Source organism: Bidens hawaiensis, unplaced genomic scaffold (assembly GCF_021521415.1).
Source record: "Bidens hawaiensis isolate Kalapana, Puna unplaced genomic scaffold, B.hawaiensis_p1.1 tig00001088_1, whole genome shotgun sequence".
NCBI lineage: Eukaryota > Viridiplantae > Streptophyta > Magnoliopsida > Asterales > Asteraceae > Bidens > Bidens hawaiensis.
Window position 1 is genome coordinate 2681988 of NW_027491063.1, and position 17176 is coordinate 2699163.

Genomic DNA, 17176 nt, shown 5'->3' on the forward strand with positions numbered 1-17176 from the left:
TTCCGAATCTTTGACACTTGACGCGGTCACACTGGCCAACATGATGATAGTTGCACCTATTGCACTTTGGATATCTCCCAGCATATCCGCTCGAAACCCCGCTACCGTTGTTGTTGTTGTTGTGACTCTGAGTGTTAAAGCTCCGAGCGAATTCGGGCTTACGGTAGTGCTGTTGCGGTGGGAGGTTTGAGGATGAAGATCTGGTGTTGTCAAACTTCCTCTTTCCGCTGCTCGGGTTGCTGTTGTTGTTGTTGTCATTACTCGAGTTGTCACGGGCCTTAGTGGTTGAACCCCTAGGTGGTAACGCACCTTGGGTCACAGCCTGATCCGTCAGTTTGTGAGCTAAACGGATCGCTTGTTGAATCGTGGCTGGTCTGGAAGACGTCACCATGCCCTGAATCTGCGGTGCTAACCCATCAATGTACATTTCAATCCTCTTACTCGGCGGATCCACCATCCGCGGACACATCACAGCCAACTCGTGAGAACGAGTAGTGTAGGCTTCAATTTCCGAACCCACCATCTTCAGTGACCAAAATTCTGACTCCAACTTCGACATCTCCTCTCTCGGACAGTACTCCTCTCGCATCATGTTCTTGAACTCCTCCCAGTTCATCGCGTTAGCCAGTTCCAATCCAAGAATTTGCACATCTGCACATCGTCTGGGGACACCTCTGAGTGTGCCTCTGGCTCAGCCGGTTCTTCCTCCGGTTCCTCTTCGGGTTCCTCCTCGGGATCTTCCTCAGGTTCCTCCTCAGGCTCCTCTTCGGGATCTGCCTCAGGCTCGGCCTCAGGCTCTGCCTCAGGTTCGGCTGCGTTCTGAGCAATTTGCATTTGTAAGACATCGCAACACTCTAAAGCTATCTCTGTTCGGGTCCTTGCTACCTGGAGTTGCTCTTGTAAGTCTATCATCTCGGCTTGCATCTTCCCCATAATCTTCATTTGTTGATCACTAGCTTCTTGCATTTCCTTCATTGCCGCTGCCATGCGGGCAATCTCCTCCTTAGTCTCGGTTCCGTCTTTTAACAGTCCGGAAACGTTCGCTCTCGTATAGCACATGTAACCCACATCACGCTCCAAACATGAAACAACAGCTGCGAGAACTCGCTCTACAGGTTCGGTTATGGGTGGTAGGGTGTTGGGATAAGCAGGGTGGTTCGGGTGAGGTAACGGGGGAACTTGTTCGCGATAGACCATACGCCTGATCATGTTAGGGTACCAATCCCAGCTAACGTCGTTTTCGTATATGCCTCCGGATAGGCGGTACCTCTTCGGTGCGGGAGCTTCGAGTTTCGGGACTACACGGGGGTGGCGATGCGGTGGGTAACTGCGGTTCCTTCCCGTGAGCATGCGTCATCGAACCGGATGATGATGAGGCTGGCGGCGTCGACATTCCTTCAGGTAAGCCGGGTATGTGCGCGCATATGTGTGAAAGAGGTAAAGAGATAAGATTACAAGACTACACAAACCTATGCAGTGCGTATCCTTATAACTAATGGGTCGTCGCGGTTATAGTCTAGTATGCATGCAGCTTCTAGTTCGCTATAACCAATGGCTCTGATACCAATTTGTCACACCCTCAAAATCCACTAACGGAGTTTTACCGTCAGAGGGTGTGAACTAACAGGATCGGAATCATCAGTTATAATCAAACCATAAAAAAACGTTTAAATGAAAATAAGTGCGGAAGCGTAAAACCATAGAAACAATGTTACGTCACGCAGGACGATTTAAAACCAATGATAACAGTTAAAAGTAAGTTTGCATAGTTAAAAGTTTTTCAAGCAATGCATGTTCCTAAACCGCGCGCCCGCCTCGGCTACCTGAGAATAACATACTAAAAGTGTCAACACAAGGTTGGTGAGTTCACAAGTTATATAAAAATAAATCGTTTAGCGTTTGCGTTCAGCGTTTTGCGTTACAGCGTTACAGCGTTTTGCGTTACAGCGTTACAGCGTTTTGCGTTACAGCGTTACAGCATTACAGATAGTGTTATGTCAATTATATATCGATAGGTAGCTAGTCTATACAACAAGTATTACTAAGTGTTCGACACCGAAGCTGACTCGTTTATTAAGTGCCTTGTCACCAGGTCCTCCAGACCATGGTACGTGTTAGCCAATATTACACCCGCTCGACCTCCAGTCGAGTTTAGCGTTGGGTGGGGTTTGTCAACCCCAGTAGTACTACTCAACAGTGACTCGCTATTCAAAATATTAACCGGTTCGATGTGTAGGACTTCAAATGTTTCGTTTGCCACTTAGCCTTTACAAGTGATATATAATTTATAACAAAATCTTAAATGCGTTGTGGAGTATGTTATCTCCCCCAAGTGAAAAGCGTTTGAAAACAGTTTAAAGAGGGGAAAGTGAAACTCACTGTTTGCGAAGAAATTCCCAAATTAAATCACCAAGATGTGCGTCACAGAAAAACTCTCTCTCTAGCGTTCTAAAACAACAAAGAGATTTTTCTAAGTGTCGGAATATTATCGAGTCTCTAGACCCGGCACATAATACCTATGCACATAACATGTTTCGTGTTTCGTTTGTGAATCGTGTGTGACTTTAACAAGTGTTTTTGTGACACATTACATGTGTAAGCAATCATATACGTGTCATGTATTCATAAAGTACATCACTATCAATTATTCCCCGTAAGGGCATTTTGGTCAACAAATAACAATTAACTAGCCATTATTCCCCATGAGGGCAATTTGGTCAAATCATGGCAATCAATTAGAAATTATTCCCCGCAAGGGTATTTTGGTCAAAACATAACAATTATATAGCAAGTATCATGTTTCATGCATTTTTACACAACTCAGCAGCTAGTTTCACCGAGACAGAAATCCTACTAGAAAGATTGTACTATTTCACCGATCATAGCATCTTAATTAATTTACCAAAAATCATCACAGAAGCACATATGTCTTAGGTTTCCAGAACATATTTTATTACATTTTTATTCCTCATAGTTTTCTCACAATCATCAAATCATTACAGCAAACTCATAACAGTCAAATTCATGCGCACCAGAATGTTATTTGCAATTCCCGTTAAACGAAAAATCCAATAAATGCAAGACCACTTGGGTTAAGTTCCTAACTCAATAATTCAACTTCCAGAAGTAGAACCAACCCAATTGGTCTCGTAGTTCATGAGATATAACATTTACAACACAACCTAACAGCAGGTCTAACAGCTCAGCTTTGCACAATGTTTTTGTAAAATCATAAAAGTTAACCTTTACTTGTCCAAAAATTACAAATTTATACTATATAGAAACTAGACTCAACCTAGTTTACTGTAGTACCAATAACCTCAACCAATTTTCATCTTTACACTTCGTTACAGTCACTTAAACATCAATAACACATTCTGTCCAGAAACTGTTTGTATCCAAAACTCAACATATTAACAATCTATGAACTATCATGCATTCATATAACCCTCTAGACTCCATAAACACCATCCATGCACATCAATTACACATTACATACAAGATTAGGGTTTTTGTTTGAACTCAAATCAAAGACACAACAATCAACATGTTACAATATCAATTCTACTTATCAATTCATTATCCAATCAACAACAAATCATATTAACTATGCATACATGAAATCGGTCAAGCTAGGGTTTTCAATTAACCCATTAAACATCAAAATCAAGTAACAAGGATGTAAAGGATGATCAATTATACCTTCCTAGCACCTAGTTCTTCAATCAAAAGCTTGATTTGAGGGTTGTATGTGTGTGTATGGTGGACGGCAGCCAAGGGAGCAAAGAGGAAGAGGCCGATCGGAGCTTGTGGGGTTATGATAATAAGTTAGGGTTAAGTTATTAAGGCTATATTTATAAACATACAAGTTACACTCAAGTCCCTCTACTTTCAATTGTTGTTTTTCTAACTTAACTAACTAGTTTACATCTTGAGTTAATGTTCATAACCATGTTATCACGTAACACATAAGTCTAACACATAATTATCACATAATTACTGTTTTGACGTTTTTCGTTTATTCATCAATCGTTTGCGTCAACTCGTTTGCGTTTCGGTGCAAATCCCGAAAGACTACACATGTAGTAAGTGTTAAGCGTCATTTAAACCCTAGTTTAAATGTAATGAAGTGTGCGTTATAGATTCAATGATCTTAAGTTTGAATTGACGGAGTTGAGTTAACGGAGTTAACCTGAAATTGACGATTGTCACACTTGTCATTGTATTGAAGAATTTGATCATTGAGGGTTTATTAATAGAGGTTGGAACTTTGAATCATATGCTCAAAACATTAGTGCATCTAAGTGAACGGGATGTAGAAGAGTGTAGAAGAGCTTCGAAGAGTTAATTTGGGATACACGTTATCAAAAAACAAAAATTGAAGTGAAAGATGTTGAATGATCAGGTTGTTTAGGAAGATGTGTAACGAGGTCAAATGTAAAGATATGTTTTCTTTACCGGTGCTCATGGATAGCTGATGACTTGTAGCCGATTGTTGAAAGATTGAATCATATCATATGCCAGTATTTGATCATGATCAGGATGGTCACACTACAAGAAAATGAAGCTATCGCAACCCCGGTAAAAAGTTGCATTAGGCCTAATGCAATCTTTTATCAATGGCTGTATTAGGTGAAGTTGCATTAGATCTAATGCAACCTTTTTATTAAAAAAGACAACTTTTTCTAAAAGTGTTGCATTTACTACTCAAATGCAACCTTTTTAGTATGCAACATTTTTGACATGCTAATGTAACTCTTTTTACTTTAAATGCAACCTTTTTTACAAACAACTGCAACCATTGCAATGCCAAAAACAACCTTTGCTATACTTTAATGCAACTTTTTTTTACATCAAATGCAACATTTTTTTATGATTTGTAGTTAGAAAAAATGCAACCTTTTTTTTAAAGACAATGCAATTCTGTTTGAAATACAAAATTCTATTAATATGTAATGGTATCTCATTAAAACCAACATAATAACATAAATATAATAGACAATAATATATCATAATTACCATATGTTTAATCTCAAATTAACAACGTTAATCAAAATAAATTTGTCAACTAAAATTATTAGAAACTAAAACCTCCTACTCATCTCTACGATCTCGAACTCCATAAGGTAGTTTTTCCATAATTTTTTGCATCATAGCTTCCAAGTTCGCTCGTTGGCGATCAAGGTCTTTCCGCATAGCTTCAAGCTCATCTTTTTTTCTTTGATGGTCCTCTTCCATTTCCTTACGCATATCAAGCAATTGTGTTTTTTCAACTTCAACGTTTGTTTTTAATGATTCCATAAGCCCTCCTGGAAATGGTTCCTCACCAACATTCATTTTTTTCACCATTTTTTTGTAACACCTTTTCCATATAGTCGAAGGTAGCCATCATGCTCCTTGTTTATTACAACCATAAAACGATCAACCAAAGCACTTCCATTTTTTGCGGGTGCGTGGTTCTTCATATTTTCCTTGAAAGATAATAAGAAAATATTATATATACAAACATAATATATAATGTACTAAACCAAATAAAAGTAAACACACATGGAAATAGATGAAACAATTAGGGCAATGAAATGCAAAAGAAACTAGCAACACCTTATATGGAATAATAAATTGAAGCTACATGTCATTAAATGATGGTAAGTATTTATTAAAATTTTGTGAATTATGATTAATAAATAAAATGTTTTATAATGGACAAAAGTTTATTTTTATTAAAATTTTGTAGAATTTGGGGTTGAAAGTCAAACTAGTAAGTCAAATTGTTATGCATCACCTGTAGATCAAATTAATCAATTCAAATGGCATTTTGGTTAGACTTTTGTCAAGTGATGGTATTAACTCATGTTATTAAGAATCACAATAATGTTGACTTGTAGAAGTCAATTCCTTTAACCTTAAACAACAATAAATGCCTGGTTATTGGAATCAAATTTCTGTAATCTTTATAACATGAGTTAATACCATCGGTTAACAAAATTCTAACCAAAATGTCCTTTATACAAAATATGTTTGTACTTATTTGTTTTCTACAAGTACTACATAGAAAGAACTTACAATTTTTCTTGCAGTGTCATCATATGAATCACAATATACATGCCCTTCGGTCCTTTTACGTGTGCGTTCAAATAATTTAGCTAAACCGGTAGTTCCTTGTTTGGGTCTTCATTTCTCTACATTCATGAAAACATACATAAGTAAAAAAGAATTAGCATCTTGAACATAAAAAACACGAATCACGAGAAAAACAAAGACATGTTTACCATCTCATCACGAATTCTAGCAAAAGGTTTTGGGCCAGCTGTGTGCATGTTCTTTTGAGTCATGCGTATTTCCTTAGCCCGTAAACAACGTTTATGGATATACATTTATATAAACACCTCATCTAATAGAAAACTCTAAATAATAGATACTGGTAATAAATAAACTATTTAGAAAACTTCTGGAATATTTTTTGATCTGTTTAGAAGTGTTTATTCTTAAAATGGATTTGTGTACCTTATACAAGTGTCCAATAATCATTAAAACCCAAGTTTTAGCAGCATCTGGCACGTCATATTTTTCCTTTAAAAAAGTTATATTTAGTTAAAAAAATAAAGTATAGCGAATAAATAAAACAAAACCTACTTAAAAACTTACCAAAACATATTCCCATATTTTATCTTTATGTGGCACCTTCCTCCATGAAGCAAGAGTCAATGGTGCATAAGTATGATTACGAGCAATTGTGCCAAAAAATAGAGAGAATTTTGAAACTACATGTGCTGGTCCCACGGGTTGTCTAAATTCATTACATATGATGGCCTCTCGCTCGCTAAATTTCCGTGTGTGCACAGAATGCAACATCGTTGGTCCTGCTTTTTTGGTTTTAGTTTCTGAACACAAGTATATATTATATATATACATTCATACATATATATACATATATCAAAAAACAAGCAAAAAAACAAGGTATAAGAAGGTAACCGAACCTACTGTTTTTCATATTCGGGGTGGTGTAATTGATCTTGAACTAGTGCAATGTCCTCATCTTCCAAATCTTCATGGCTATCATCCCCTCGTATCTCATCATCGTTATATGTGGACGCAATAAGGTCCATGTGATATTCGTTACCTTGGTCAGCACAATCTTGTCATTATTAAATACAACATTATCAATAAATATAAATTACATAAAAACAATAGAAAATACGACCTAGTTTTTTTTATCCTACTGAAATGTCTAGCTCTTGGTGATGTCAACATGAACCATTTGATTCTTTAAACTATTAAAATCATTATTATTACTAAACCATGTTAGACTATCATGCTTCCTATTTTGCGCTTCAACAATTTACTCAAACCGGTTCTCACAAACAAGCATTTCACATTATCCAAAATACCCTTAATGATACATACTTTCCTTTGACCAAGAAAGTCAGAGCTGGTAAAAGGTCAACCCCAGCTAAAACAGTCTTTCTCAACAGATCCTAATTTACAATATGATTTTTCCAATAATATCAAAACTGCCCCTTGTGTTTGGCTTTCATAATATTGTTTATGTGATTAGTAAAAAAAATAGTTACAAGCCAATTTCTAACATGTAAGAATATATTAGTTAACGAGTCAATCTAACAAAACTGGAATTAACATTTAAAACTACATATACTTAACAGTTTAAACATAAACTTTGCAACTAGGAGACATGCTTACTATTCTCATGTGTCCTTGTACAACATAATAGAATTTAATTTTAACATACGGAAATTGAATGTGAAAGTTATATATTATAAGTACCTTGATGTCTCACAATATGCCCTTCATCACCGGCACCCTCCAAATATGTTGGTTCAATATCTACGTCGTTAACATCTAAAAGCATATAAGAGTAAATTAATATGAAAACTTGTTGTATGACTGACTTTGTTATTACTCAATAATTAATTGAGTCTTAAGACCACAAAAACGATACCTTGAAATACTTCATCATCACCGACGTCATCATCATCAACAAGAACAAAACATTCATTTGATCCAGTTTTAATACAAGTAGGCTTTGCTAGTTTTTGTTTAGCCACCTCCCTTTGTCTTGTCCCTTTATTACTTGAAATTAACGCACCCATGGTAAGTGTGGCTTTAGAATGATTCTGTTTTAATGTATTTGAATCCAAGACCTTTGGAGAAATAACTCGACCTTTCTTTTCTAAATTAGCAACTTTATTCATGGACATTGGTGAAATATATCGTGGAAGATGTTTCTATAACATATGTCATTTTCGTTAGAAACATAAATATACGGAGATAAAAGTAATAGATAATAGTATTACCTTTTTGGATGCTTTAAAACTTGTAGCAACCTTTGTATAATATTCATCGCTATCATCACCCATTTCAGGAATCCAGTCTCCATCTCTCGCACTAGAAAATGTGGGGTTCACCTTCTTTTTCTTTTTCTTTGTTTTTTTACTTTCTACTAAACTTGTCAAAGAGTTTGACATGTTTTTAAGTCCCATAGCTCGTAGCATTTATTTGTTTTCTTGAACCCTCAATAATTTAAGTTTTTCATAATCATTCAATTGTCTTTTGCTTGCCATTAGACCTGATTAATTTAAAAATGTTGCATTTTATTTAGGGAAAGGTGAGCGAACCATTTTGGGGGTCAAAGCAAAGTAATCATTCAACTACATTTTGGGGCTGAAATGATTAAAATTATGATTTGGCCAGAAAGCAAAAGATATTGCAATACTCAATATGTCTTTAACGTTTTGCTCAGCCGGTTACATAAATTCTAAAACATTGAGAACGGTTTGGTTTATGGTTAATATAGAAACTAGTCGTATAAACCAAACCGGAGGATAAGCACTGACCATATATATATATATATATATGTATTGGATCATTTCAGAAGTTTTTTACAGCGAGAAGTGCGAGAAGTGAATGTGTAACTCTATTAATCCCTAATTTCACTCCCTTTCTTATTTGTGTAGGTGCGTATGTACGTGTGTATATACGTATTTTTGTATATGTGTATGTATGTTTTTATGTGTGTATGTATGTAGGTTTGAATGTGGCTCGGGACGTTTGTATGTGTGTAGGTATGTTTCAATGTGTGTAGGTACACATGTATATGTGTGTAGGTAGGTTTGAATGTGTGTAGCTAAGACATAAATACAACCAACCTACATACATGTAGGTAACATCATAAGAAATGGAGTGAAATTAGGGATTAATGGAGTTACACCTTCACTTCTCGCTGTAATATCACTTCTCTCAAGATCCACACACACACACATATATATATGTATATGAAAATACTTAACTATATGTAGAGAGGTGTACAAAAACCCCAAACCTGAAAAAAACAGGAATTGGGTTTTTAAAGTCGGTTTTTAAGAACCCGAACTCGGACCTGACCCTACCTAAAGGGTATGCAAAGGGTATGACTTTCAGTGCTAAAATCAGAACCTGAACTCGTACCCGATCTAGACCCGATAATACCCGAAAACTAGTTCGGGTTTTCAAATACCAGAAAAGGGGTTCCAGTTATACCCGAAATCCGTGTTTTTTAAATACCCGAATACCGGGTTTTTTTAAATAATGGAAGCATTTTTTGTAAATACTGCAGGCCCATTAACAAAAAAAAACTGCAGAAACTTATTTTTTAATATTGCAGCCCGTTAACAAAAAAAACCGGAGAAAACTTATATTTTAATACCGTAGGCCCGTTAACAACTAAGATGCATAAAATTTATTTTTCAATACCGCGGACCCGTTAACAAAAAAAACTGCAAAAAACTTATTTTTCAATACCGCAGGCCCGTTAACAAAAAAAACTGCAGAAAACTTATTTTCCAATACCGTAGGCCCACACCCAGAACCAAGCCGTTAGTAATGGCGTGGTTTTAATTTTCAATAGTGAGTGAGAATTCAATGAAGATTTGGGAAGTTATTTTTCTGAAGACCTGTTCTAAAGTTCATTATAAATGTGTAAAGAAAAAAATTTCAAATAAGTTACAAATCAACAAATAATATAAAGTCATAGGTAAAGACTACATAATACAACAAAGTAAGCTTAGTTATATATTTAAATTATTTTAGAACCATGATTTATAAATAAAGAAAGATACTAAAAACATAAATTGATGGTCATTTAGTGTTAACATGAGCAGTTAGGATGATTCAAGGTCGTTAAAGTTTACTATGGGCAACAACGATGATTCAAGTCATTTAGTTTAATATGGTGATAATGGACAACTATAGTTAACTTTGTTAGATTATAATCAATGAAGGTTTTTTAAATATTAGTGTTGATTATGGTTAATCAAGGTTAATGACGGTCCATTAATAAAGTCATTAGCAACCTATTAGCATGACTGATGTTTGTTTAGAAATAATATGGAAAGTTAGAGTGATTGATGGTAGTATAGGGTTAATAAGGGCATCAATGGCCAACTAGAGTTAATGTACGCATCAATGGACAATTGTAGTCAAATTTTGAATTATTATCAATATAGGTTACTAAGTTGCTTTAGGGTTAATATTGGCCGATCAGGGTTAATGACAGTTCATTAGGTTCTCTAGCAGCCAATTAATGTGACTAATGTTCGTTTAGTATTAATATGGGTAATTAGGGTGATTGATGGTCGTTTATGGTTAATATGGGCATCAATATAAAACTGAAGTAAATTTGTTTATTTATAACTAATAAGTTTTACAAGTGTTCTTTTAAAGTTTATGATGGTCAATCAAGGTTAATGACGGTCCATTAGGTCATTAGAAATTAATTAGGGTGACTAGTGATAGATAATGGTTATTGTGGGATATTAGGGTGATTGATTCATAGGGGTTTAAATGAGGAAAAGGAGTGTCATTGATTGCTAGTGGTGTAAATGAGCCGAGCTACTCGAGATCGGCTCGTTAAAAAGGTCGATCGAGCCGAGCTTTATTGATAAGCTCGTTTAATATACAAGCACATTTCTGGAAATCACTATTTTGTTGATACAATATCCACAAAACCGCGACAAATGAATTCATAAAATTCTACCAAAATTACATAAAATAGCGTAAGATATGACCCAATATCACACTAAAAATCATGTCCTAACAAAATAATTAATGCCCCGAAACAAGATCTGCAAACTACTAACCTGGTTGCTGAAAAGCACTATTTTATTGATACAAGATCCATAAAACCACATCAAATGAATTTATATAATTCTAGAAAAATTACAAAAAATTAATTATGATGTTATCCAACTTCTTTCCAAAAACCAGAAAAATATAAAATGTTTAAGACCCTGAAAAGATGTCCGTAAACAGGCTGACCTGGTTGGGACAACAGCAGTAAATCTGTTTTACAAGACCGTTTTGACCTCTTAACTAAACCCATTTGACGTGGAAACTTTTGTAGGACCTACACAAATGTTTCGGGAATGTTAAAACTCAGTTTTGTATAAAACGGATACTATTGAATCCTCGATATAAACGTCGGCCCGTAACTTTGCACCTTAGACAACAACATAACCTTTGACCAAACAAATTGCAACCTTTACCAAATTAGACAGTGGTGCTTGTTTGATGGTTACAACATATTTAGGTTTCATACTTTCTTTACATTTATAAGTGTTCATAGCAAATAAGGGTACCTAATAGGGTTTGATATATGTGAAAATTGGATAATAGGGATAAGATGGAAGAACGGTTATATTATTCAAAACGTAAATAAAGATTACAAGATATTCCCGGGCCTAGCCCTCTCTCACCGCATACACGGGAGCCATGGCAATGCCATCTTAAACCTAAAACATACCCCCTCTCTCTATTGGCTATTGATACCTATTTATAGAAATACAATTACACTTAACCCCCTCCCAAAATAGACAAATGGCAATTAGGACTAAAACTAGAATATGATTCCTATCAGTACCATAACGAACCGAACAACTATCGACCGAATTACCAAATATGCCCATGTTAACATTTAAAACTACATATACATAACAGTTTCAAACCCATAAATAGGTAAATTAACTTGAAAACAAATGGGTTGATATTATTTAACTCGTCAAAAAATGTCGGTTTTAGTTATCGGGTCAATTTGAACATAACTGAAAGTACTAAAATGCCCTTGTTAACCATCCAATTTAAAACCAAAATTAAGTTTTCTCATTTCTTCAGTTTGATTAAGTTTTATAGAAGAAAAAGAGTGAACTTGGATATGGCAACCAGCACAAGCATCAGATAATCTTCATATTGCAACCTGAAACGGAAACAAACAACGATCAAATCGAGTAGGTCAAGCAAAATTTGTGTTTTCAACAATAATCATTAACTTTTACCTTAGAACTCAGAATCATCACCACCCTTACTATCAACTACATCAGTGGCAGCTAATTCTATACTTGCATCAACCTTATAAGGAGGGATATCTTCTCTTGCCAAATGAGTCTCTTGCTCACTAACTTGTGAAATAGACCCCAACCTATCTTCATTAGGCTCAGACCAATAGGATCCATCATCAAATTCATTATTTTCTTCATCAAAGTCATTTACATCCCTTGGAATTGTATTTGTAACATAATGCAAACCATCTACTACAGGATCTGGTACATAGAACACTTGTTTTACTTGAGAGGGCATGACAAAAGGATCATCTGAATAGCATAACTTCTTCACATTAACGCATGTTAAGCCATAATCATCTTTCTTAACTTGGTACCACTCACAATGAAACAATACAACTCTAAACTTTGACCAATAGTCAAGTTCAATTATGTCTAAAATTCTACCATAGTAGTCAACATTCCCAACCGTTGGATTATTGTCCGGATAACTCGCAAAGCTAGGAGTTAGAGCTGTAATTGAAACACCGCTATTTTAAGTTATAAATTTTTCATCTCGTGATTTGACATGAAACCTATATCCATTGGCATAATAGCCGTAGTATCTCTTGGATGTAGGACTAGGACCCTTAGCAAGCCAAAAAATATGGTTCGGAACATCATTATGTATTACTTTGTTTTCGAACCATCTGGCGAACTCATGACTATGGTTGTATGCTCGTACCCATCGACTTTGTCCGGTTTGACTTTCAATATAAGCTTTATGCTCACTGCATCATCAATTTGAAAAATGACATGAAAATTAGATAACTAGTAATGATATAATTTGAAATAAATATAGGCTATAAACCGGTTACCTTTTTTTAACTGTTATATACTAGTTACTTACTTGATATAATTATTAACTTCTGCACAATCAAAATTGAATAAGGCATAAGGATGTGCTTGTTCCCTTAAATGAACATTCAAAGATACATTTTTCCTTGTCTTCGCTTTTTACCTCCTAGGGGATGGCCACAATTCATGAATATTCATTCATCCGACTCACTTTCTACCATCAAATCATCGGTATCATCTGCACTCTTATCAGGTCTTCCATTAACTCCGTGCATATAACGTGAGCAAAGAGTCAAACATTCTTCAATCAAATACCCTTTGGCTATGGATCCCTCTGGTCGGCTCTTGTTCCGCACATATGACTTCAACTTGCACAAGTATCTCTCCATAAAAAACATCCATCTATATTGAACATTGAACAGGTCCACTAAGCCTAACTTCATTTACTAAGTGGATAGGTAAATGAACCATTATGTCAAAATATGCTGCCAAGAATATTTTCTCAAATGCACACAATGTTTCTGTAATTTCTAGCTGTAATCTGTCAAGGTCCTCGGGCTAAATTACTTTGCTACACAAGCTTTGAAAAAAGACACCCAACCTAATTAAAGGGATGGCAACATGCTTTGGTAAAGATTTTCGGACAACAACTTGAAGCAAGTAATGCAAAAAGATGTGTGCATCATGACTCTTGTAACATGAAAATTTCTTTTCTGGAGAATATACACAACGTGCAATATTAGAGCACATGCGTAAGGTAATTTTGTTTCCTTTAGAACACGACAAAAGTTAACCTTCTCCTGTGAAGAAATTGAGAAACATGCTTTCTTCATGATAACATGCTTACCATCTTCAGAAAGTTTTGGTTGAAGCCTTTCTTTGATGCAAAGATCTAAAAGGTCAAATTGCGCTTTTGGGTGATCTTTTGACTTCCCACCAATATTTAACAAAGTCTCTATCACGTTGTCACATATATTTTTTTCAATGTGCATCATGTCAAGATTATGTCGACATTTATTGAGTTGCCAGTATGACAAGTTAAAAAATATTGACCTTTTCTTCCATGGGCATGTGCTATCATGTTTCCTTTTTTACGTCTTTCCAAATAGATTTTTAAAACCAGACACATCACTTAAAGCTTCAACACCTGATAGAGGTTTTGGAGGAAGCCTTTTCTCAGTTTTCCCATTAAAAGCATTCTTATTACGTCGCCATGGGTGTTGAGCATCTAAAAATCTGCGGTGATCCATATAGCATGTTTTCTTACTTGCTTCAAGTAAATTGAGCTCGTCTCATGATTACAACATGGACATGCAAAATTTCCCTTTGTTTTCCACCCCGATAACATTGACTAACCAGGAAAATCACTAATTTTCCATGTTAAAGCTGCATACAATTTAAAAGTCTCATCTTTAGATTTATCATATGTCTCCAACCCATTAACCCACAAATCTTTAAGCTCCTCAACTAATGGTAGTAAGTAAATATCTATGTTATTACCCGGAGATTCGGGTCCAGGAATTAACAAAGACAACATACAATTTTCGGGTTTAAGTGACATCCATGGAGGCAAATTAGTTAACCAACACCACAGGCCATGCTACGAGCGATGCTCATTGTTCCAAATGGATTAAATCCATCACTTGACAACCCTAACCTCACATTTCTAATTTCTTTTGCAAAATGAGGATATAAAGAATCAAATTCCTTCTGGCTTTCCCCATCCGCTGGATGTCGTAAATTTCCGTCTTTAGGACGTCCTTCATCATGCCATGTCATATGTTTAGCTGTTTCTGAACTCATGAAAAGACTTTCGAGCCTTGGTTTTAAAGGAAAATGCCACACCACTTTAGCCAGAACTTTTGAAGATGTTTTAGAAGGCTCACTATTATTCTTATTCTGTTGTTTCTCATTCTCTTGTTGTTTCCACCTAGAGGTATGGAAAATGTGGCACACTTCAACATCTTTATACTCTTTCCAATAAAGCATACAATCCTTTGGACATGCATGAATCTTCTTATAATCCAACCCTAAACCTCTTATGACTTTTTTAGCTTGAGTAAAACTAGCCGGAAGTTTTCCCTCTGGATTCACCATTACTAAGCCCGTGAAAGGTCTTGTGCTGAAGAAGTTTGACAATAAAAGATAGCTTCAAAAAAATTTTACACCCAAGGTACAACTCTTCCTTTCCATCTTCTACCAGCTTATAGAACTTACTGGCGTCCTCATTTAAACCTTCTTGTACCATACTTGTTTCCTTTAAAGTATCTCTAAACCGATCATCATGCATAACCTCCACATTATCATCTATGCCAACATTAGATATTGTTTGTGAGGGTTTTTCTCCATGAAAAACCCATACACAGTAATCTTCTACAAATCCATGCCCTTTTAAATGATCAAATACTTCATCTATTCGATTCCAGTAACAGTTTTTACATCGTTTGCAAGGACAACATATTTGAGATCCTTTTGCTGCTTTAGCAAATGAAGCATTAAGGAAATCAATAACTCCGGCCTCAAATTTAAGTAACTGTCTAGGTAAATACATCCAATCTCTAACATTCCCCATGTCTCTAATATATGAATTTAATAGAAATAAGGAGGTTAAAATGTTGGTGTTCCATTCAAAATGATTATTATAAAGATCAAACATCATAGTATACGTAAAATAGACCAATGATTTTTACAATGGCCATTGACCTGCAATGGAACAATAATTAACTGATACATCATAAGCTGAATTATCTAAAGCATGTAATTAATAGGCCACCTTACACGTGCTAGATAAAAACATTAATAGAATTATGAAGAAGTATTGATCCAAACACCACTTTACTAATTTTCCATTTCAGTGCAGTTAAAAATTAATATGATTCATATATGAAAGTAACTAACTAACTAACCCACGAAACACTATGATGTAAGGTAATGAAAATTTAAATGGTGAGATTCATATAATTATACACTACAAACTTAATGTTGGAACAATCAATTTAATTTGAAGATTAAGCGTGGCTTATATCATGAACCTGTGGTCAATAATAGCATATGATCACTAATCGACTTAATTACGTACCTGATTAAAATCGTGAAGAAAAACTGGTGTTTGATAATGATGATCGACGGGCAATGGAGATAGTTACGGCCTTAAATTACTATCAACGATACGACTTTTTGATTAGTAACTAAAAACTAACTGCTAGAAAATTGTGGTACAAAATTTGATGGGTTCACAAGTTATATTGTTTTATATTTTAGGGTCAAGAAAGAAATAAAGAATTTTGTATGGTAAGTTGGTTAGCACCCTGATTGTTAAACCTCATGTCCTAGTTTCGAAACCTGTTGTTGGTTTTTAAGTATACTCTATTTTGGTTCGTCAATTTATCAGAATCGGATAATGACGCGCTATTTAAGAATGAGATCCGTTTTTTCGAGCTTAAAGACTATGATTGTGTTATGCAATTCCAACATGTCATGCGTGATTGCAACGCGTTTGGAATTCATAGTTATGCGGACTGGAAGACAATGAGGTTCAGCTGCTCGAAGACAAAGAGCACGCGACGAGGGGGAGTTTGTTAGTGTATTGTTTAGTCGTCTCGGTCTTTGTTTATCTTGTAATTTATTCTTATTAATGTAAAAGGGTATTTTGGTAACTTCACCGGTCCATTCGTTATGTATATGTGGTCATTCGATAAGTATGTTTAACGAATTAACCCATATGTTATTATTATTAGCCATTCGTTAAGGTTGTTTAATGAATGAGCCTATCCATTATGATTATGTACCATTCGTTAAGTGTGTTTAACGAATGAGGTATAGCGAATGAGTCATTCGCTATACTTTAAGTTAAGATAGGGATTGAAGACGAATGAATCATTCGCTATACTTTAAGTTAAGATAGGGATTGAAGACGAATGAATCCCATTTTTTATGAAATGTATATCGAATGGGACTTCATCTTCTATATATACTTGTAACATGGTTCAAAATTTAACAAGTGTGAATTATAA

General features: G+C 35.2%; 1 protein-coding gene across 1 annotated transcript; it reads right to left on the reverse strand.

The window, feature by feature from the left end:
- Nucleotides 1–14741: 14741 nt before the first annotated feature.
- Nucleotides 14742–15735, reverse strand: LOC143559301 (uncharacterized). Its single transcript, XM_077047925.1, has 2 exons — nt 15341–15735; nt 14742–15285 (listed from the first exon to the last, which is right to left on the reverse strand). Exons 1-2 carry the CDS (start codon nt 15733–15735, stop codon nt 14742–14744), a joined length of 939 nt encoding a protein of 312 aa, XP_076904040.1.
- Between the last annotated feature and the right edge of the window lie 1441 nt (nt 15736–17176).